The 15,465-nt window shown below is 40.2% G+C and overlaps 1 protein-coding gene across 1 annotated transcript in view; it reads left to right on the top strand.

Moving 5' to 3' along the window:
• The window catches only part of Eip78C (Ecdysone-induced protein 78C), a 218,691-nt gene that overhangs the window by 182,783 nt on the left and 20,443 nt on the right, over positions 1-15,465 (top strand). Inside the window, exons 4-5 of the mRNA XM_071590742.1 lie at positions 5,328-5,469; positions 9,871-10,211. Coding sequence (XP_071446843.1) covers positions 5,328-5,469; positions 9,871-10,211 — 483 coding nt within the window. The remainder of the gene's footprint in view (positions 1-5,327; positions 5,470-9,870; positions 10,212-15,465) is intronic.

Below are 15,465 nucleotides of genomic sequence, written 5' to 3'. Positions count from 1 at the left end.
AGCGATTTTCACGATCATCAACCAGAGGATGGATATCAGAAATAATAATTAATACGGGCACGATCAGTTTTGGTTCAGAAAATTGGAAGGCACGCATGATGTCATAGCAGTAATGCGTCCACTTATAGAGAGGAAATTACGGAATATGCGTGCATTGGAAAATCAGTTCGATGGGCTTGGGATGAGAATCAATGTAGACAAGACAAAAGTGAAGTGGATTTTGAGGAAGAAAAAAGTTAAGTTTAATTTTTCATAAGCTATAGCAGGTTTGGAGGTTTTAGAAATATCGGTGTGAGGAAGGATGGAAAAGGTGAAGTGGACAGAAAGGAAAACAAACGAGAAAGTGCTAGGCATGGTGGGGAAGGAGAGGGGATTGTTGGGGAAAATTCAAAGATGCATCGTTAATATGTAAGAAGAGTCTTTTCTTGCTGTACAGTGCGCAAGAAGAAAAATTTACTGATCTTCCAAGTGCAGCTTTAAATGCCTAATGACACCATAATGCCTACCAGTGTTAAATACGACTAATTGCACAGCCCGAAGATTCATTTTGTCGAAATACTATATTTCCTTGGAAAATTTGTAATATTAGAATCCTTCTATCGGGCTCTTGCATTCTGAGGGATGCTACATGTCTTCAACAACGAGAACGATGAATAACACGCCGCTCTTCAACCCTCCGATATCCTCATGCATTCACGCGGAATTATATCAAGATTTTTTCCGTCGTCGAATCACCAGTGGATATCGTTAGACCGCCAAATTCTTTTGATTTGATGATCGCAACTTCTCTCTTTCTTTCCTTGCTTTAGCTTCGCACTCAATAAAAGGCTGGTAAATTTAGTGGCATGCCAAAATCGAACATGATGACTGATTGCAGTACGCAGTGAATTAATCGAAACCATAATTCATCCTCCAAGCTAAGTATTAGCAAAAGTTGATATATTCTTTGTTTGAGAATCTTTTTTTTTTCAAAAATTGAATGTTTCACGTTATACGCAAGGTTCATCAACCATGCTCTGTTCTGTTATTTCTTCTTCTGCAATGTCTTCGTTTTGTCTCTTGCGCATTTATGATTCCTGTAGTTGATTTCTTCAATTACTTTTTCAATTTCTACTTGCCTCTTTATTTTCCAGACTGCCAATGAAACATTTTTCGGTCCGTTCTCTGACTCTTGAGTAATTATCGATCAAATAGTCGTACATTGGATGACACTCTGTAAGTGAAACGAGTTTCTGCTGGGCATTTGTAGATTGCTTTGTCAAAAAGGTTGATTGGAAATCTTGAGGAATATTTTTTTCACAGGTACAAAGTGTTTACTATTTACTGAATGCAGAGAGTTCCGGTATATTTCGTAGAACAGCGCAGTATTAAGTTTGTGAGTGAGGAATGGAAGCTAATCGCCAATTATCCTTCAGAGCATAATCAACGATTAAGTTTCTGGAAGCAATGCTATAATAAATTGGAAGCTTTGTAGAACAACATGGCAGTTGGAAATTAAATTCAGAGAAATCTCTCAGTTAACAGCTTATTTCCACAAAGTTAAAATGTTAATGGAAGTGGAAATAAGAAAAGGGGGTTCAGAGGTAAATTACTCGCGGAGCTCCAGAGGACGGGACCTGATGTTTTAGGTAGACAGGAGACAGAATATTTAAATCAGTATGGCGATCCGCGAAAGTGATGATGCTATGGATGCATTCATTCCCTCCAAATATTATATCCATTCGCAACATCTATTGATTACAAACTGGACGGAGAGCTCCAAACCTATTTGGAAGATAACTCCTTCCTTGCCTAAATACGGATTTTAACAAACATGGGGTGGATCAAAGTGCTATGGCGTAGAGAAGCTGATAAACTTCTCAAAAGAATATTTCAATTAAGGATGATTTTGACATTGACTAAATGCCGATTTGTTTAGCGTAGGGTTTATTGATTAGTAGGGATGAGAGGGAGAGAATCTTTCTAGGCCGGCGGGCGGGCCTAGCAAGCAACATTGCCCATCTTCAACGTTGTTTTCCTACCTCTGGCGTTGGAAACACAAATAATTAAATGGTATCGTCAACTCATTTCTTAAATTTAGCAGAGAAGACTTAGGATATATGTGTGTCATGAATACTCCAATGCTTGAAGAATCTCGTCCTCTATGAGCGAATTCATGGATAATTCCACTTGAAATGCCCAAAATTTCAAAAACCAGAGGTAAGACGGCTGGGTCAGATAGAAAATAGATTTCGAAAATATTTTGCTTGAATGATGTTGGCATCGATTTTGTGTGCATAGAAAACAATCATTTTTTTCTATGCACTCTAAAAAATAAAGATATAAACAATAATTCCATATGTTGAACATGGAAGCACATTGAAACGACACTCCATTCGGTGGTTTGCGGAGCGTTTTTGGCGATTGTGTTGCCTTCTTCAGGCGGAGTTAGAGCGGAGTAATAATCCCCGTAGGGAGATGGATGTGGGGGAGGGTGGGGTGGGAGAGGAATGGAGGAGGTAAAGGGGAAAATAGGGGAGAAGATGAGGGGATGAACAGGGAGGGGGGGTTGGAGGAGAGTGAGGAGGCGAGATGAGGGCGGGGGGGGGGTGAGCGGTTGGAGGGGGGCGGGTGAGCGGTTGGAGGGGGGCGGGTGAGCGGCTGGAGGGGGCGGGTGAGATGGTGTGGGGGTTTGGGATAAGGTAGCAGCAGCGGATTACAATAATACCTAGAGCGAGGGAGGAAAGATTTCTTTTGACATTGTGGTGACATTTCTTTAGACGGATGCTGCTTATATGTAAATCTGGGGAGGATTTCAACAATTTTCATATTTGTTAAATCTGTTAAAAGATTGGTTGCGGAAGGCGGTGTGTTTTGGAATTGGATGCAACTGGGTGAGAGCGACAGATTTGTTGAAATGACAGTGTTTACGCGGGCGGAAGGAGGATGGTGGCGAGGAAGATGATTGGCCCTAGAGTAATTAAAGGAATGAAACTGTGAAGATAATTTACTGGGGAAATATTCAATATGCGGCAAAGTTTTATTCCAAAAAAATTGAATTTACCTAATTTGAATTTAGTAAAAGGTAACGTTCTTTTTGTTTTCATCATCCAAATTTCCTGGGAAATACTGGAATGAAAAATCTTTTCCAATTGATCAAGAAGCCCTTACAACTTTGTCAAACATCCAGAAGTACTATAACTTAATAATAGTCATAATTTCATTCCTTCTTTGACAGTCTTACGGTATAAAATTTTGGTATTGATATATTTACTGTAATCAGGATGGTACAAAGGCGCGCAAGAGGAAAACCGACTTTTAGGTTATATCAAGAACATTATATTTGAGGAGGTAGTAGTTGTAGTTTAAGGGGAGGCACCTGAGAGCTGAAATCATTTGCACCATTAGGGATGGATAGGAAAGAAGGAAGGGTGGAGGGAAACCCGGCGTCGGCGTTAGCCTACTCTTAGCGAAAGGCGCCAAGGGGTCCGCTGTTTAACGTCCCATCCGAAGAACGGCGCACGCACTAAAAGTGGTCTCCACAAAGCACCTCAAGCAGAGATCGCGATACCACTGAAAAATATCTGTCGCAGTTGGAATTCGAATCCGGGCTCTCTCTTTGGGAAGCCAGTGCATTAGCCAACGCATCATTCTGATCCCCATATTTGAGGAAGATGCCCGGTTAAGACAAAAGAAGACACTTTGCTTTTCCACATAGAATATTTTTATTACGACCTAGGTTTTGTTACAGCGTAACATCTTCAGGTTCTGAAGATACTACGCTGAAGGCCACCAGAAGATGTTACACTATAACGAAAACTAGGTCGTAATGATAAAAATACTCAATGTGGAAAAGCCAAGTATCTTCTTTCATCGTGAAGGATTTCCACCATTTTATGCCTGAAAATGGGTTATTTTTGGAGATGTCCAAATACTTATTTTAAAAAAGTGTAACTAAACCTTAAAATTTATTTAAGTGTTGTTAATTATCAAAATTTTAAGAAAATTGGGAAATCATAAATCGGATCATATTAGTGATAGTATATAGTTTTTATAAACACTTCATACTGTTTTGAGATGATAAGTAATAAAGGTAAAAAATCACTCGCCATTTTAATAGGTTTTCAAATTTGTGCTTAGGTAGGAGCCATTGTTTTAAATTTTGTAAAAATTAAATTTTGGTACCTAATTAAATTCATTTAATTGGAGGGGAAATCATAAAAATTTCGCTACTATGGCTACAGAAGACTGCTTAAAAGCTTCGATATTTGGCTTTGGTATTACGGCACCATATTTTGGACTTAACTTACTTAAGTATTTTTACGGCTCTTTTCTTTTTTCTCCATTTGTAAGAAATATTTTTAGCGTGTTGTAAATAAGCAAGTACCGCGGGAGTACAAAAACTAGACTTTTTAAAATTATCACCAGATATTTTTTGAGCCGTTTTAAATCCTCAAAATTAAATATATTCCCCAATAATCAATTCCGAATCAATATTCAACAATAGCATAATATACAAAACGAACGATTGATAACGGACATTATAATCGCAAAAGATTAAATTTTCTCGACACAGATATGGTATCTGAATTTACTTTGTTTATATTAAACTTCCAGGTACGTTTAAAGTTGATCCATTGGGTTTCCAAGATATTGTATGAACTCAACTTGTTTGATTTTTTATACTTACAACATGTTCTTTCATTATTTCACATAACACGCCTGCAATGAATACTATTTTGTTCGTACTTTAAATTATATATCTAAATGTGACATTTTATTTTTCACTGAATACCAAGTTATCAATGCTAAAAAATACTATCTTTGAACATGATCAATTTGATCACACCATTGCAAATACGATTATAAATATTTCTCGAATTATATTATTCGTCTAATGGTCATCAGCGAAGGAAGTCAAATTTCCGTGGAATATTCTACAATATTAGTCATGAGCAAAAATTAGTAATGATACTGACTCAAACACTAAACCCTGAGGAACCCAATAAGTCTCTCCACTGAAATAATCATTGATTAATTAGATTAATCCTAGATTATTTTTTGGCCCGAGGCTACGCTGTGCAAAAAGCTAGGTCCGTAAAAACAGTTAATATAAAAAAATCATTGTGAATGTTTGGCGCGGTGACCTCAGCCGATGTAATTTTCTCGCGGATATGAAAAAATTTGCATGTTTCCACTTCCGACTCTGACCTTGAGCTGCTAATATTGTAAATGGTTGCACATTTGTAATATTTTAATTCCCTTTCAAAAATATCGAAACTTAAAAGAAACTTATGTTAATTTTTTAAGTAACTGAACTGACTCTCTCTCTCTCTTAATCCTTTCAGGGTTTCTTTCGAAGGAGTATACAGAAGCAAATAGAGTACCGGTGCTTGCGAGACGGGAAATGTCTTGTGATTCGACTAAATCGAAACAGATGTCAATACTGCCGTTTCAAGAAGTGCCTCGCCGTTGGAATGTCCAGAGATTGTAAGTTTAATTTTTTACATTTTTTATAGTTTAACCTGTCGTGATAAGTTTGATTAATCTTCTGTTATGTGTATTCCTCGGTAGGATCTCGCGGAATCCATGCTTCCATTACTTGGGGTGAATAATAATTGAGACTTTCCGCTTTTTTAATAAGAGCAACGATTGACTAAATGTTAACAACGAACTAATGGGTCTCAACTCTTCAGCTTAAGATAATACATTTAATAAATAAAAGCATCCGAATTTATCGATTTTGGTAAATTTAGCTTTGGGCCAATTGGAGACACAAATCTCATGCCTTAATTAGGTCCTTCACCTTCTGGTCATTTAAAAACAGCTTACGGTTCGATAACTTCTGCTCGGTATATATTTTCTGTAAGATTGCCTTAAATGTATAATATTCTCCCCTACTGATATCAAAATACGATTCCAAAGAAACTGCGGGAGATGCCGCAACAGTAACTTTTAACGGAGTCATCCGCTAATTTGCATTTCAATGCAACAATTTCAGAGTGTAAAAATCATTCGCCTTGACTGGGATTCGAACCCAGATCCCTCAATATCCGGTCGAGTGCTTTAGCCACTTAAGCTACTGAGGCGTCCTCTTAAACTCTGAAAAACTTTTTTCAGAGTTTAAGAGGACGCCTCGGTACCTTAAGTGGCTAAAGCACTCGACCGGATATTGAGGGATCTGGGTTCGAATCCCAGTCAAGGCGAATGATTTTTACACTCTGAAATTGTTGCATCAAAATACGATGTTTATATATAATTTTACATAAAATTTATGCAAACTTTTATATGTATAATTGCCCTTCTTTATAAAGAAAGGACTTTTACCTCGTATTTGTAGTATATATGTTTCATTACAAGCATATGTATCAAGAAATATTTCTTGAATAACAGTATAGGCACGTTAAATTAATATAATGAGAACACTTAAGGAGGATGCAGAATACATAGCCTTAGGAGCTGACGAGGCGGTGATTGATATTTCATCCAAAACATTATATTCCCATGCAATAGAGTTTCAAATTACCCAGAAAACCTTACTTTGAAAGCAGAATAATAAAAAGGGAACGGATAATACTCCTCACGAATAACTACAACACTAGAAGATACGGTTTTAGATAGCTACTTCTAATGTAACTTCATTATTTAGAATCCGAGAACTTATTGCAAGTACATGTAGATCAACTGGGTAAAAACAATCATTAGCACGCGGCGTGAGGCCAACTATGTTGGGTGGCGAAGACCCTTTGGATAAAACACGCCAAAGCCATATTTGCTGCTGCTGTAATACGTATTTCACCCTCCCTGGGGCCCTTTTCTCATTTCCACATTTATTTCCACTATTGGGGTGATAATAATCAATGGCAATGTGATTTCATGTCATTCCCCCGACGCAATCAAAGCCTTGTACCCTATTGAACACAACAGTCAAATGCACAGATTGCTTTCCGATCTTTGTTGTTGGAGGCGCATCATTTTAGCTACATTTTCGGATGCTCATGTAATTAGTGCGTTTGAGTGCGTCTATCAGCCTGAGAATGAAACACTCATTAATGTTTGGGTCGCTCAGATGCAAGTGATGGAATCATGCAAACAATTAACACTCACTCTCACACTCAATCTCCACCCGCGGTCACCGCATTTGTAATAACCCGAACTCCCTGAACACATTACTTCGCAATCTACATAAGGCTTTCCTCCACCGCGGTTACCCTGAGTCCCTTCTCCATAAAATAATCCTTCGCCGCTTTTACCCCCCGAAACGTTACCTCGACACTCATTCACAAACCCTATCCATCTACACGCACATCATACTCCCCAAAAATTCTGTTCCTGAGACGAATTCTCTAAGACCTCTTTCCCACTTTGACTAACCTAAAAACAATGGCAAACGTAATACGCAAATGTCCCTTTTTGATTTTAAACGACCCGTCAATTTGTCGGACATATTAAAATCCACCAAGCCTTTATCCGAATATTCTGCCATCCACAAATCCACACCAATACCCTGTAATTGATGAAAATGTAAAACATGTCACATCTTCACCACTCCTTGCCTTCCCTCTTAACTTTGATTCAATTCTCTCTCATCTCACGCCACTCCCTCATGCACGCCCCGCAATAAAATCTATCGACTTAACTGTAAACTCTGTCCCTCCTACGCTGGGCAGTGAACCTCGCCCCTCAACACCCGCATCAACAATCACTGCACCTCATGCAAAGCCTTCTTCCGTATTAGTTGCCTAAATATGCCTCCCTCCGCAAAGTTTCCTTTAACGATTGTTTCAATGTGTCTGTTATTGTCTCCCTGTAGACGACGCCTCCTGTCAATCACACGCATCCTCAGTTTTCTTCCTTCCGTTGAGATAAGTGGTCGGGCCACCGAAATATTCAAAAACCAAAATGAGTCTTTATTTTGTGTTTCTAAGTTATATATATGTATGTATGTATTTATATATATATATATATATATATACACATACATATATATATATATACACATACATATATATATATATACACATACATATATATATATATATATATATATATATATATATATATATGTTCTAAAAATGTTTTAAAGAAAGAGTATTAAAAGAACTCACTTATCACTTAAATATTTCAGTGGTCCCATCCACCTTCTTCTGAGTATGTTGGGGCTACGTTCCAAAATGGGATTTCGAATTAAAATATTTTCATACTCTGATGAATTTGGCTGGAACCACCGTAATATTAAAGTGAGTTGTCTTAATTTTTATTAATTTTTAAGAACAATTCATATATTTTAATATATATAAGTATGTGAAAATATAATTATATACATTTATTACAAGCAATTGCTATAACTGTAAATTGGTACCTGTAATTTCCGTGTATAATTGGTGTCCTACCATTTGAGCTGGTTTTGAATGGACACACCCGATAAAAATCTACAACGATAAATTTACTTGCCTCTCCTTACGAAACACATTATGAACAGTATCCCTCTTTAATTTCGTATAATTCCATCTTCTCTCCACTCATTGTCCAGCAATCCTATCTTATTCCTACCGCTTCCTCCTTTTCCCAACATTCTCCCCTCTATCACAGTCTTTAACAATCTGTGCCAAATAGAATTCTCTGCATCCATCTTTTCTGTCTCTTAACGATTCCTCCCAACAATCCCCTTTCCTCCCCCACAATGCCTAGCACTTTCTCATTTGTTTTCCTTTCGGTCCATTTCACCGACACCTTCTCCGTACCCTAATTCCAAATGCTTCCAATCTACGCCTATCATTCTGCTTCAGTGACCATGTTTCCGCGCTGCACATAACCGCGCTCCATATCAAAGCTTTGACGAGCCGTTTCTACAAACCCTTACTCAATGTTCCTGTCATCAATTCCCTTCTCCTTGTGAAACCTCCTTTGTCTAACGCAATTCATCTTCCCACGTTGACTATATTGGTCCAGAACACTTCCGAGATATCAAACAGTTTCTTCTCTTCTAGTTTATGAACTCCTTTTATTAATATTTAACTTATCTTTTAACTTTATCGGAAATCGAATTTTTTTTGTTCGCTATTATTCCCATCTCATACCTATTGCATGGACTTTTTAGTGTACTCAGCAGATTTTGGGACCTCTTGCATGAATGGCAAGTGAAAGCTTCATCATCCGCAAACCTGATTGCCTTTATGAATTCCTCGCATATTGTCATTCCTACCTCTAGTAATTTCCTTGATTCTTTAATAATTTCCTCCACATGTACAGGATCTGCCCCGAAAATAAGGGGTATAAATCTGGTGAAATAATTCATCACAAATCAAAGCTCGAAGTAGGAATTTATTCTTCATTTTAGAGCCCTGGTACATTAATACACTGATTAATACACGCCTCTGCCAGTCGTGGCGCGCTTCCTGGAAGGCGTCGACGTGAGCCTCGTTCAGGCGCCTCTGAGGCGTTCCAAAATGGTTGACTTTTAAGCTCCTTTTTTCCTTGGCACCTTTATTAGAGGACGTCCACGTCAAACTTTCTGTTCATTGTCCGTCCTCGAGGCACAAATTCTTTGTGGATAACGGCTTTTGAGTCGAAAAAGACGATTAACTTATTTTTACTCATATTTTTGGACAGATCCTTTATACATTTTATCGTTTTATCCTGCATGCATACCTTTTAGTAAATTCCTTCCCGAGGGCTATTAAGTAATTCTATTTTCAGATATTTTGTCTGGACACCATTGGAAAATTATATTTCTGGCATATTCAGCGAAATATCTGGGCAATAATCCACCCTCTTCCCCGTCTAACAGCATCTCTGCAGGAGGGGGAATGCCTCCCGAATGCAGGGATGATGATGACGCCCCTGTTGCTCACGCGTGTGTGATTGTGTGCCTTGTCGTTGTGTGCGCAGCGGTCAGGTACGGTCGCGTCCCTAAGCGCTCGAGGGACCGAGGCCCGGAGGAGTCGCCCCCTGCCGCCGCCACCGCCGCCGCCGGCGCCGGGTGCCCCGTGATGGTGCAGAGGCCGCCCCTGCCGGTGGCTCACCCGCCGCGCGGCCCCTCGTCTCCCCCACCATCGTGCTCCTCCACCACGCCCGGGGGGGCGCCCTCGTCGCCTCCGCCACCTGCAGAGCACCCGCTGCAGCAGCAGGTGAGGACAAACAACAAAGGCCTCTCTCGCCCCCCGCACCAAACTCCTCTGCTCTCACCCTCAGGGGAATTTCTCGTTGATGCTGATTCATCTCTTGATTGGGTGCCTTTTCATGGTTTCTATTTATAAGTCTTTTGTGTTTTTCTCTAACCCTCTGGTTTTGACATTAGTCGTGAAAATGTTACATATTCCCTAGAGGTAACACAAACTTTAGATGTGGGACACTGTAGATGAGTGAGTTGAACACTACTCCAGACTCACCATATTCATCATGTTAATTTGTGAAATAGTCATAGTACTGTGACTTCTTGTAATTGGTCCCTACTCATTTGAATATCAATCTTCTGGCGGATCACTGAGGTTGTTTCCAGATGACTGCTAACATTTTTGGTCTGCACTCAGGGCCCTGGCTCAAATGGCTAAACGGCCTACTTTGTTTAACACGTTCTACTTCTCATATTGGTACGTTAATTACTCATTAGCTTTTTCTACGACAACGAGAGATACCAAGCGAAGCTAAACTTCCCTCTGATTAGGAACCTCATTTTTATTTTTGAGGTTTTTGTCGCATTAAATGGAGTCCAACGTCAAAAATAAAATATGGAAGGAATTTTTCGTTCCAACTTGTACAAGGACATGTTACAAGGTTCAAAGTTCCAGGCTTGATATTGTGGAAGGCATCCATGATGTTGAATGGAGAAGTTGACGCTTTTTGACCCCGCTCCAATTCCTTGCCCCCATTGTTGCTGGCACGCCAACCCCTCCACAGGAGTGACCGCGTCCCATACTGTCCCCTTGAACTCTCCCCTTCCTCCGTCACCCATATTCTCATTCACTCTCCCTTTTCCCCATTTCCGTGTATTGTATAATGTGAACACATATGCGCGTTTGCTTACACAAACCTATACAGGTATGTTTGATTGTATGCGTGACGGTGGAATGCAGCATAAGGATGAACGGACGGAGGATGTTAAGACTTTGGAATATAATAATTTTCATATTTTTGTGGCAAAGCCGCCTTGTTCAGCGTGAGGAGAGGAGATGGGGACGGCAGGGCGAGGAAAGAGGGTTGTGTGAGTTGGGTGGCGGAGTCAAAGGGAAGGGGGTGTGAACCATGTTCATCCCTGGGTCTTGTATTTGCGTCCAATCCATAGTCCATCCCTAAAAATTCTGTGTATTCGTTTCCTTTGATAGTATTAGAGCTCTTTCTCCATTGATCAAACCTTTATACAGATATATTTTCTCCTAGTCGTATCAATAGCAAAGATAGAAATTGTTACAGCTTTCCCGATGAACAAGATGGTGCGTTTCAGAATGGACATAATCTCTACGCAGAGGTTAATCGGATTTAACCTGCACATCCCTCACATATGACAGACAAACAATCTGAATACATGCGAGAGACAAGTCTCAGGTGATGGCAACAATAGAGACTATTATAGCTATTATAGAGTTTCAGACAAACAAGAGGGCTTGTTTCAGAAAATGCATTTTCTTTACGAATATACTTTTCGGAGGGATGTGAATAAAACTTGTGAAAACTTATTAAAAATTCTATTTCCTCGTTTGATTATGGAATAAGAGATGTTGCTCAAATAAATTCCCTCAGCATTACTTCGCTTCGATTCCCTCGATGTTTTTTCTATGTCGGACTCTGGTATATGTACTTTGGTTTAAGCTATCCCCATCTATGTCATATTCTCTTCCCAAGTATAAACATGCTGGTCTAATGACTTTTCCGTAGAGTTACTCTGTATATTCCTTCCTTCTCACTTGAATCTTCCCTGGTTCAATTAGCAATTTTCCTAATTTATCTCTGATTGTTTGCACAGATTTTCCCTTCTCTTTCTTGACAGTGCTTTCACTTCCTTTCCCTATTCCACGCACCGATTCCCTTTGTACACATTTCATATCCTGGCCCCCGAGTTTCCCACCATGCTTCCTTTACTCTCTTTTTTTCGCGAATCAGTATATCATTAACTCTTTATACATCCCTCTTTGCATTCTTCCTTTTCCTTCTTATCATATATGTCTTATCCCCTCGTTCATAATCCCTTGTCCTACTGCTATTTTTTGTTCCTACAGTTTCGTTTCCGGCTTTTGATATTCCTTCTTTGATTTCTTCGAATTATTTCACGTAAGTATTGTGAATGTGTCTTTCTGTTCTAGAGTACTACATACAAATATTCATTCATATGGATACAGATATATAGGAAAAGGTTAGGAACGAATATCAAAGACGAGCACAGGAATGTTTGGGAAGGCGGAATCGAGAAAATTGCAAGCGCAAAAAGTTTCCTTGACCGTGACTTAAACCACGAATCTTTCTCATTGCCGGTCCGATGCTACTAACCACTTGAGCTATCGCGGTTATGGTGTTTACGTGAATGAATATGTGTTAGCCATTTGGCGGGTGTCTGAATGTTTATATGTGTGTACATATGTATATAATATATAACATTTGGCCAACGGCACAAAAGGACACAACAATATAAATAGAGAACGAGTAAAACGACACTCACATTTCAGAAAGTTGAAACTTCCAGTATTCTTTGAGGCCTTCTTCAGGTCAGACTGGAAGGTTTCGGGCGGAGGGAATACGAGGGCTGGTGCGGGAGAAGTGTAGGGCGTGCTGGGAAGAGGGGAGTAAAGCGGTAAGGAACTAGTGGTGACAGTTGCGCTCTTATTTTTCAAAATATCGGAATACTAATATGTTCGCGAATTCGCGAGTTAACACTTCTATATTAGTGGCTGTATTAGGCAAGGATTTTAGAATGGTTAGGGAGAAACACCGATTGAAGTAATGGTTGTGGCAATTAGCATGTGAAGTTATTGGGAGAGAAGAGAGTGGGGTAGAATAACAGGAGCAGTGGTTATTGTTCATTCGGATGGAAAAGAGGGTAATGCAGTTGCCAGCGTAAAAAATGAGTATGGATTGCATATCAGAAGATAAATAATAATTTTGTACAGGCAATTAGCGTGGGAACGAGGTGGGGAAGCAATTATGGGATGTGGGGAGAGGGGGGAAGATCTGATGAGCAGACATTTTTCACATCGGAGGCGAATGCAAGTTGGGGAAAGATGAGGAAATTTGTCAGTGGGAGCGCTAAAGGGTTGGTAGATCTCAAAATGTTCCTGAAATTGGTGGGTCGTCTGTATTCGAGATAGGGGCTCTGGGGGAGTAGAGATGAGGTAGTGTCATTGTCGTGTAAAATAGGAAGCTCTTTAAGAAAGGTTTTCAGCCTGTAGGATCCTGGGAAATAGGTGGTGCAAGGTTAAGTCTTGCGTCATATATGGAGTTGTTTTTATGTGGTGTGTAAGGTCGGGTGGAGCTGCGGATTTTATTATTATATTGCCACCAATATAGAGGTGAGAACTCGCGTATCCGTGAAATTATTAGCACCCTCATCTTTTGAAATTCCCGGGCTCAAGCGTCAAGACTAGGTCCTTGCCGCTTTCCTTCCCCTTTCCCAGCATATCCTGCGCCTTTCCCGCCCCAGCCCTCTCATTCCCTCCTCCCGAAACCTTCCAGTTTGACGTGGGGAAGGCCTAAGAGAAGACTGGAAGCTTAAATTTTCTGAAATGTGAGTGTCCTTTTGCGTGTCTCTATTCTTATTGTTGTGTAATATATTGATTATTTTTCCAACCAATCTTTTTCCCAAATGCCCCTCCGTTACTTTCAAACGCCCCGACAACTTATCAGATTCCTCAAATCAACCAATCCACTCCTTAAACCCCCGCCCCGTCCCAAAGCCCCTCCCTTGCCGTGCAATAAGGCTGAGCATTTAGCTATTTTTCTACATAGTCGCCTTGGCGATCATTCACTTTCTGCATCCTTGTAAGCAGCTTTTTAATACCGGCGTCGTACCTTTCTCCCGCCGCGTCACGAAGCCAACCGACGACTGTTTCTTGCACTTCCTCGCCTGACTGGAATTTCTGTCTTCCAAGGTGTTTTTTGAGAGCAGGAAACAAGTGGTAGTTGCTGGGGTAACGTTCGGGCTGTAAGGAGTGTGGTCGATGATATTCCAGCTGAATTCATTGAGTAGGGTGGTCGTTTGATGTGAACCGTGCATTTTGGTGTTGACGTGCATTGTCATGATGCAAACACACTCCTTTGGTGAGACACCTTGTTGTAACCGAGGACCTCCGACACAATATTCTGCACGGAGAAGTAGCCAATTTCTTCATTAAGGCCTTCCTTTATCTCATGAAGGGTAATTCTCCGGTTATTGCGCACCATCTCGTCAATTGGAGCCACCGTTGATTCCGGCAAACTCGGCCGCCCCGACCGCTGTTCATCGTGGACGTTTTCCCGGCCATCAAAAAGCTCACTTCACCACTTCCGCACGTTTTTGATGTCCATACACTTCTCACCGTACACTTCCACTACATAGCGATGAATTTATACCTGAGAAGTAGTCGTCTGTTGGCTTCGCGACGCGGCGGGAAAAAGGTACGACGCCGGTATTAAAAAGCTGCTTACAAGGATGCAAAAAGTGATTGATCGTCAGGGCGACCATGTAGAAAAATAGCTAAATGCTCAACCTTTCCAGCGATGGACGCAAAGCTGAGAATAAATTTGATTTTTTGTTAAAATAAAATAGGAGACCTTACTTTTCGAATCGCCCTCGTTAATATATGTATATCGTATATGCACCTTTTTCCTCTCCCATAGTTAGCCCAACATCCTGTGCTAATAATTTATATTATTAAGATTTCTGCTGTGAGCTTAAATCTCTTCGCTGAATCACCCGGTAGGAACCTTTTAATCTTCTTTTTTCCAAATCGCGGGTCCTTCTTCCCTTAACTATGTAAAACCCAAGTCCAGCCTATTTTCACTTGTGAACGCAGCCTTTCTTTCCCGGCTTTGGATATCCGTTTTCTGATATATCCCATTTTTTTTTCTTCGCCCCTCTCCCTGTCCTCGATGAAAAAAATGTTTCCATTTCATCCTAGTACTTATCCCTTTTTACTTCGTTTAAGCTTTAACATTCCATTTCGTCCTTGACCCTAGTAGTGTCGTTGATATCGCTCTGAATGCCAGGCATTCTTCAAATATACTCGTCCTCACGACGTCTTCTTTGGTTTTTGGTGTGTCCGGTATGATATAACCCTGTTGCCTTCAGAACTCTATCGCTTTTTCATCGCGGACATTCTTTATCCCTAAACCGGTCTAACCTATATAATGCCTTCTACAGGTGTCACACAGGCCACACACAAAGATAGAGGTGGACTCCAGTTTTATTTTAATCTTCCGCATTGTCTTTAGCTTTACCAAACGGTTTGATAGGGTTTTGGGAGAATAAAGTTAATATTTACATTTTGTATGTGTGGGTAAAAGGTTGGCACTTTAGTA

Source organism: Hetaerina americana, unplaced genomic scaffold (genome assembly GCF_022747635.1).
Source record: "Hetaerina americana unplaced genomic scaffold, ioHetAmer1.1.p SCAF_4, whole genome shotgun sequence".
NCBI classification, from domain to species: Eukaryota; Metazoa; Arthropoda; class Insecta; order Odonata; family Calopterygidae; genus Hetaerina; species Hetaerina americana.
This window is presented reverse-complemented; position numbering and strand designations above follow the sequence as displayed.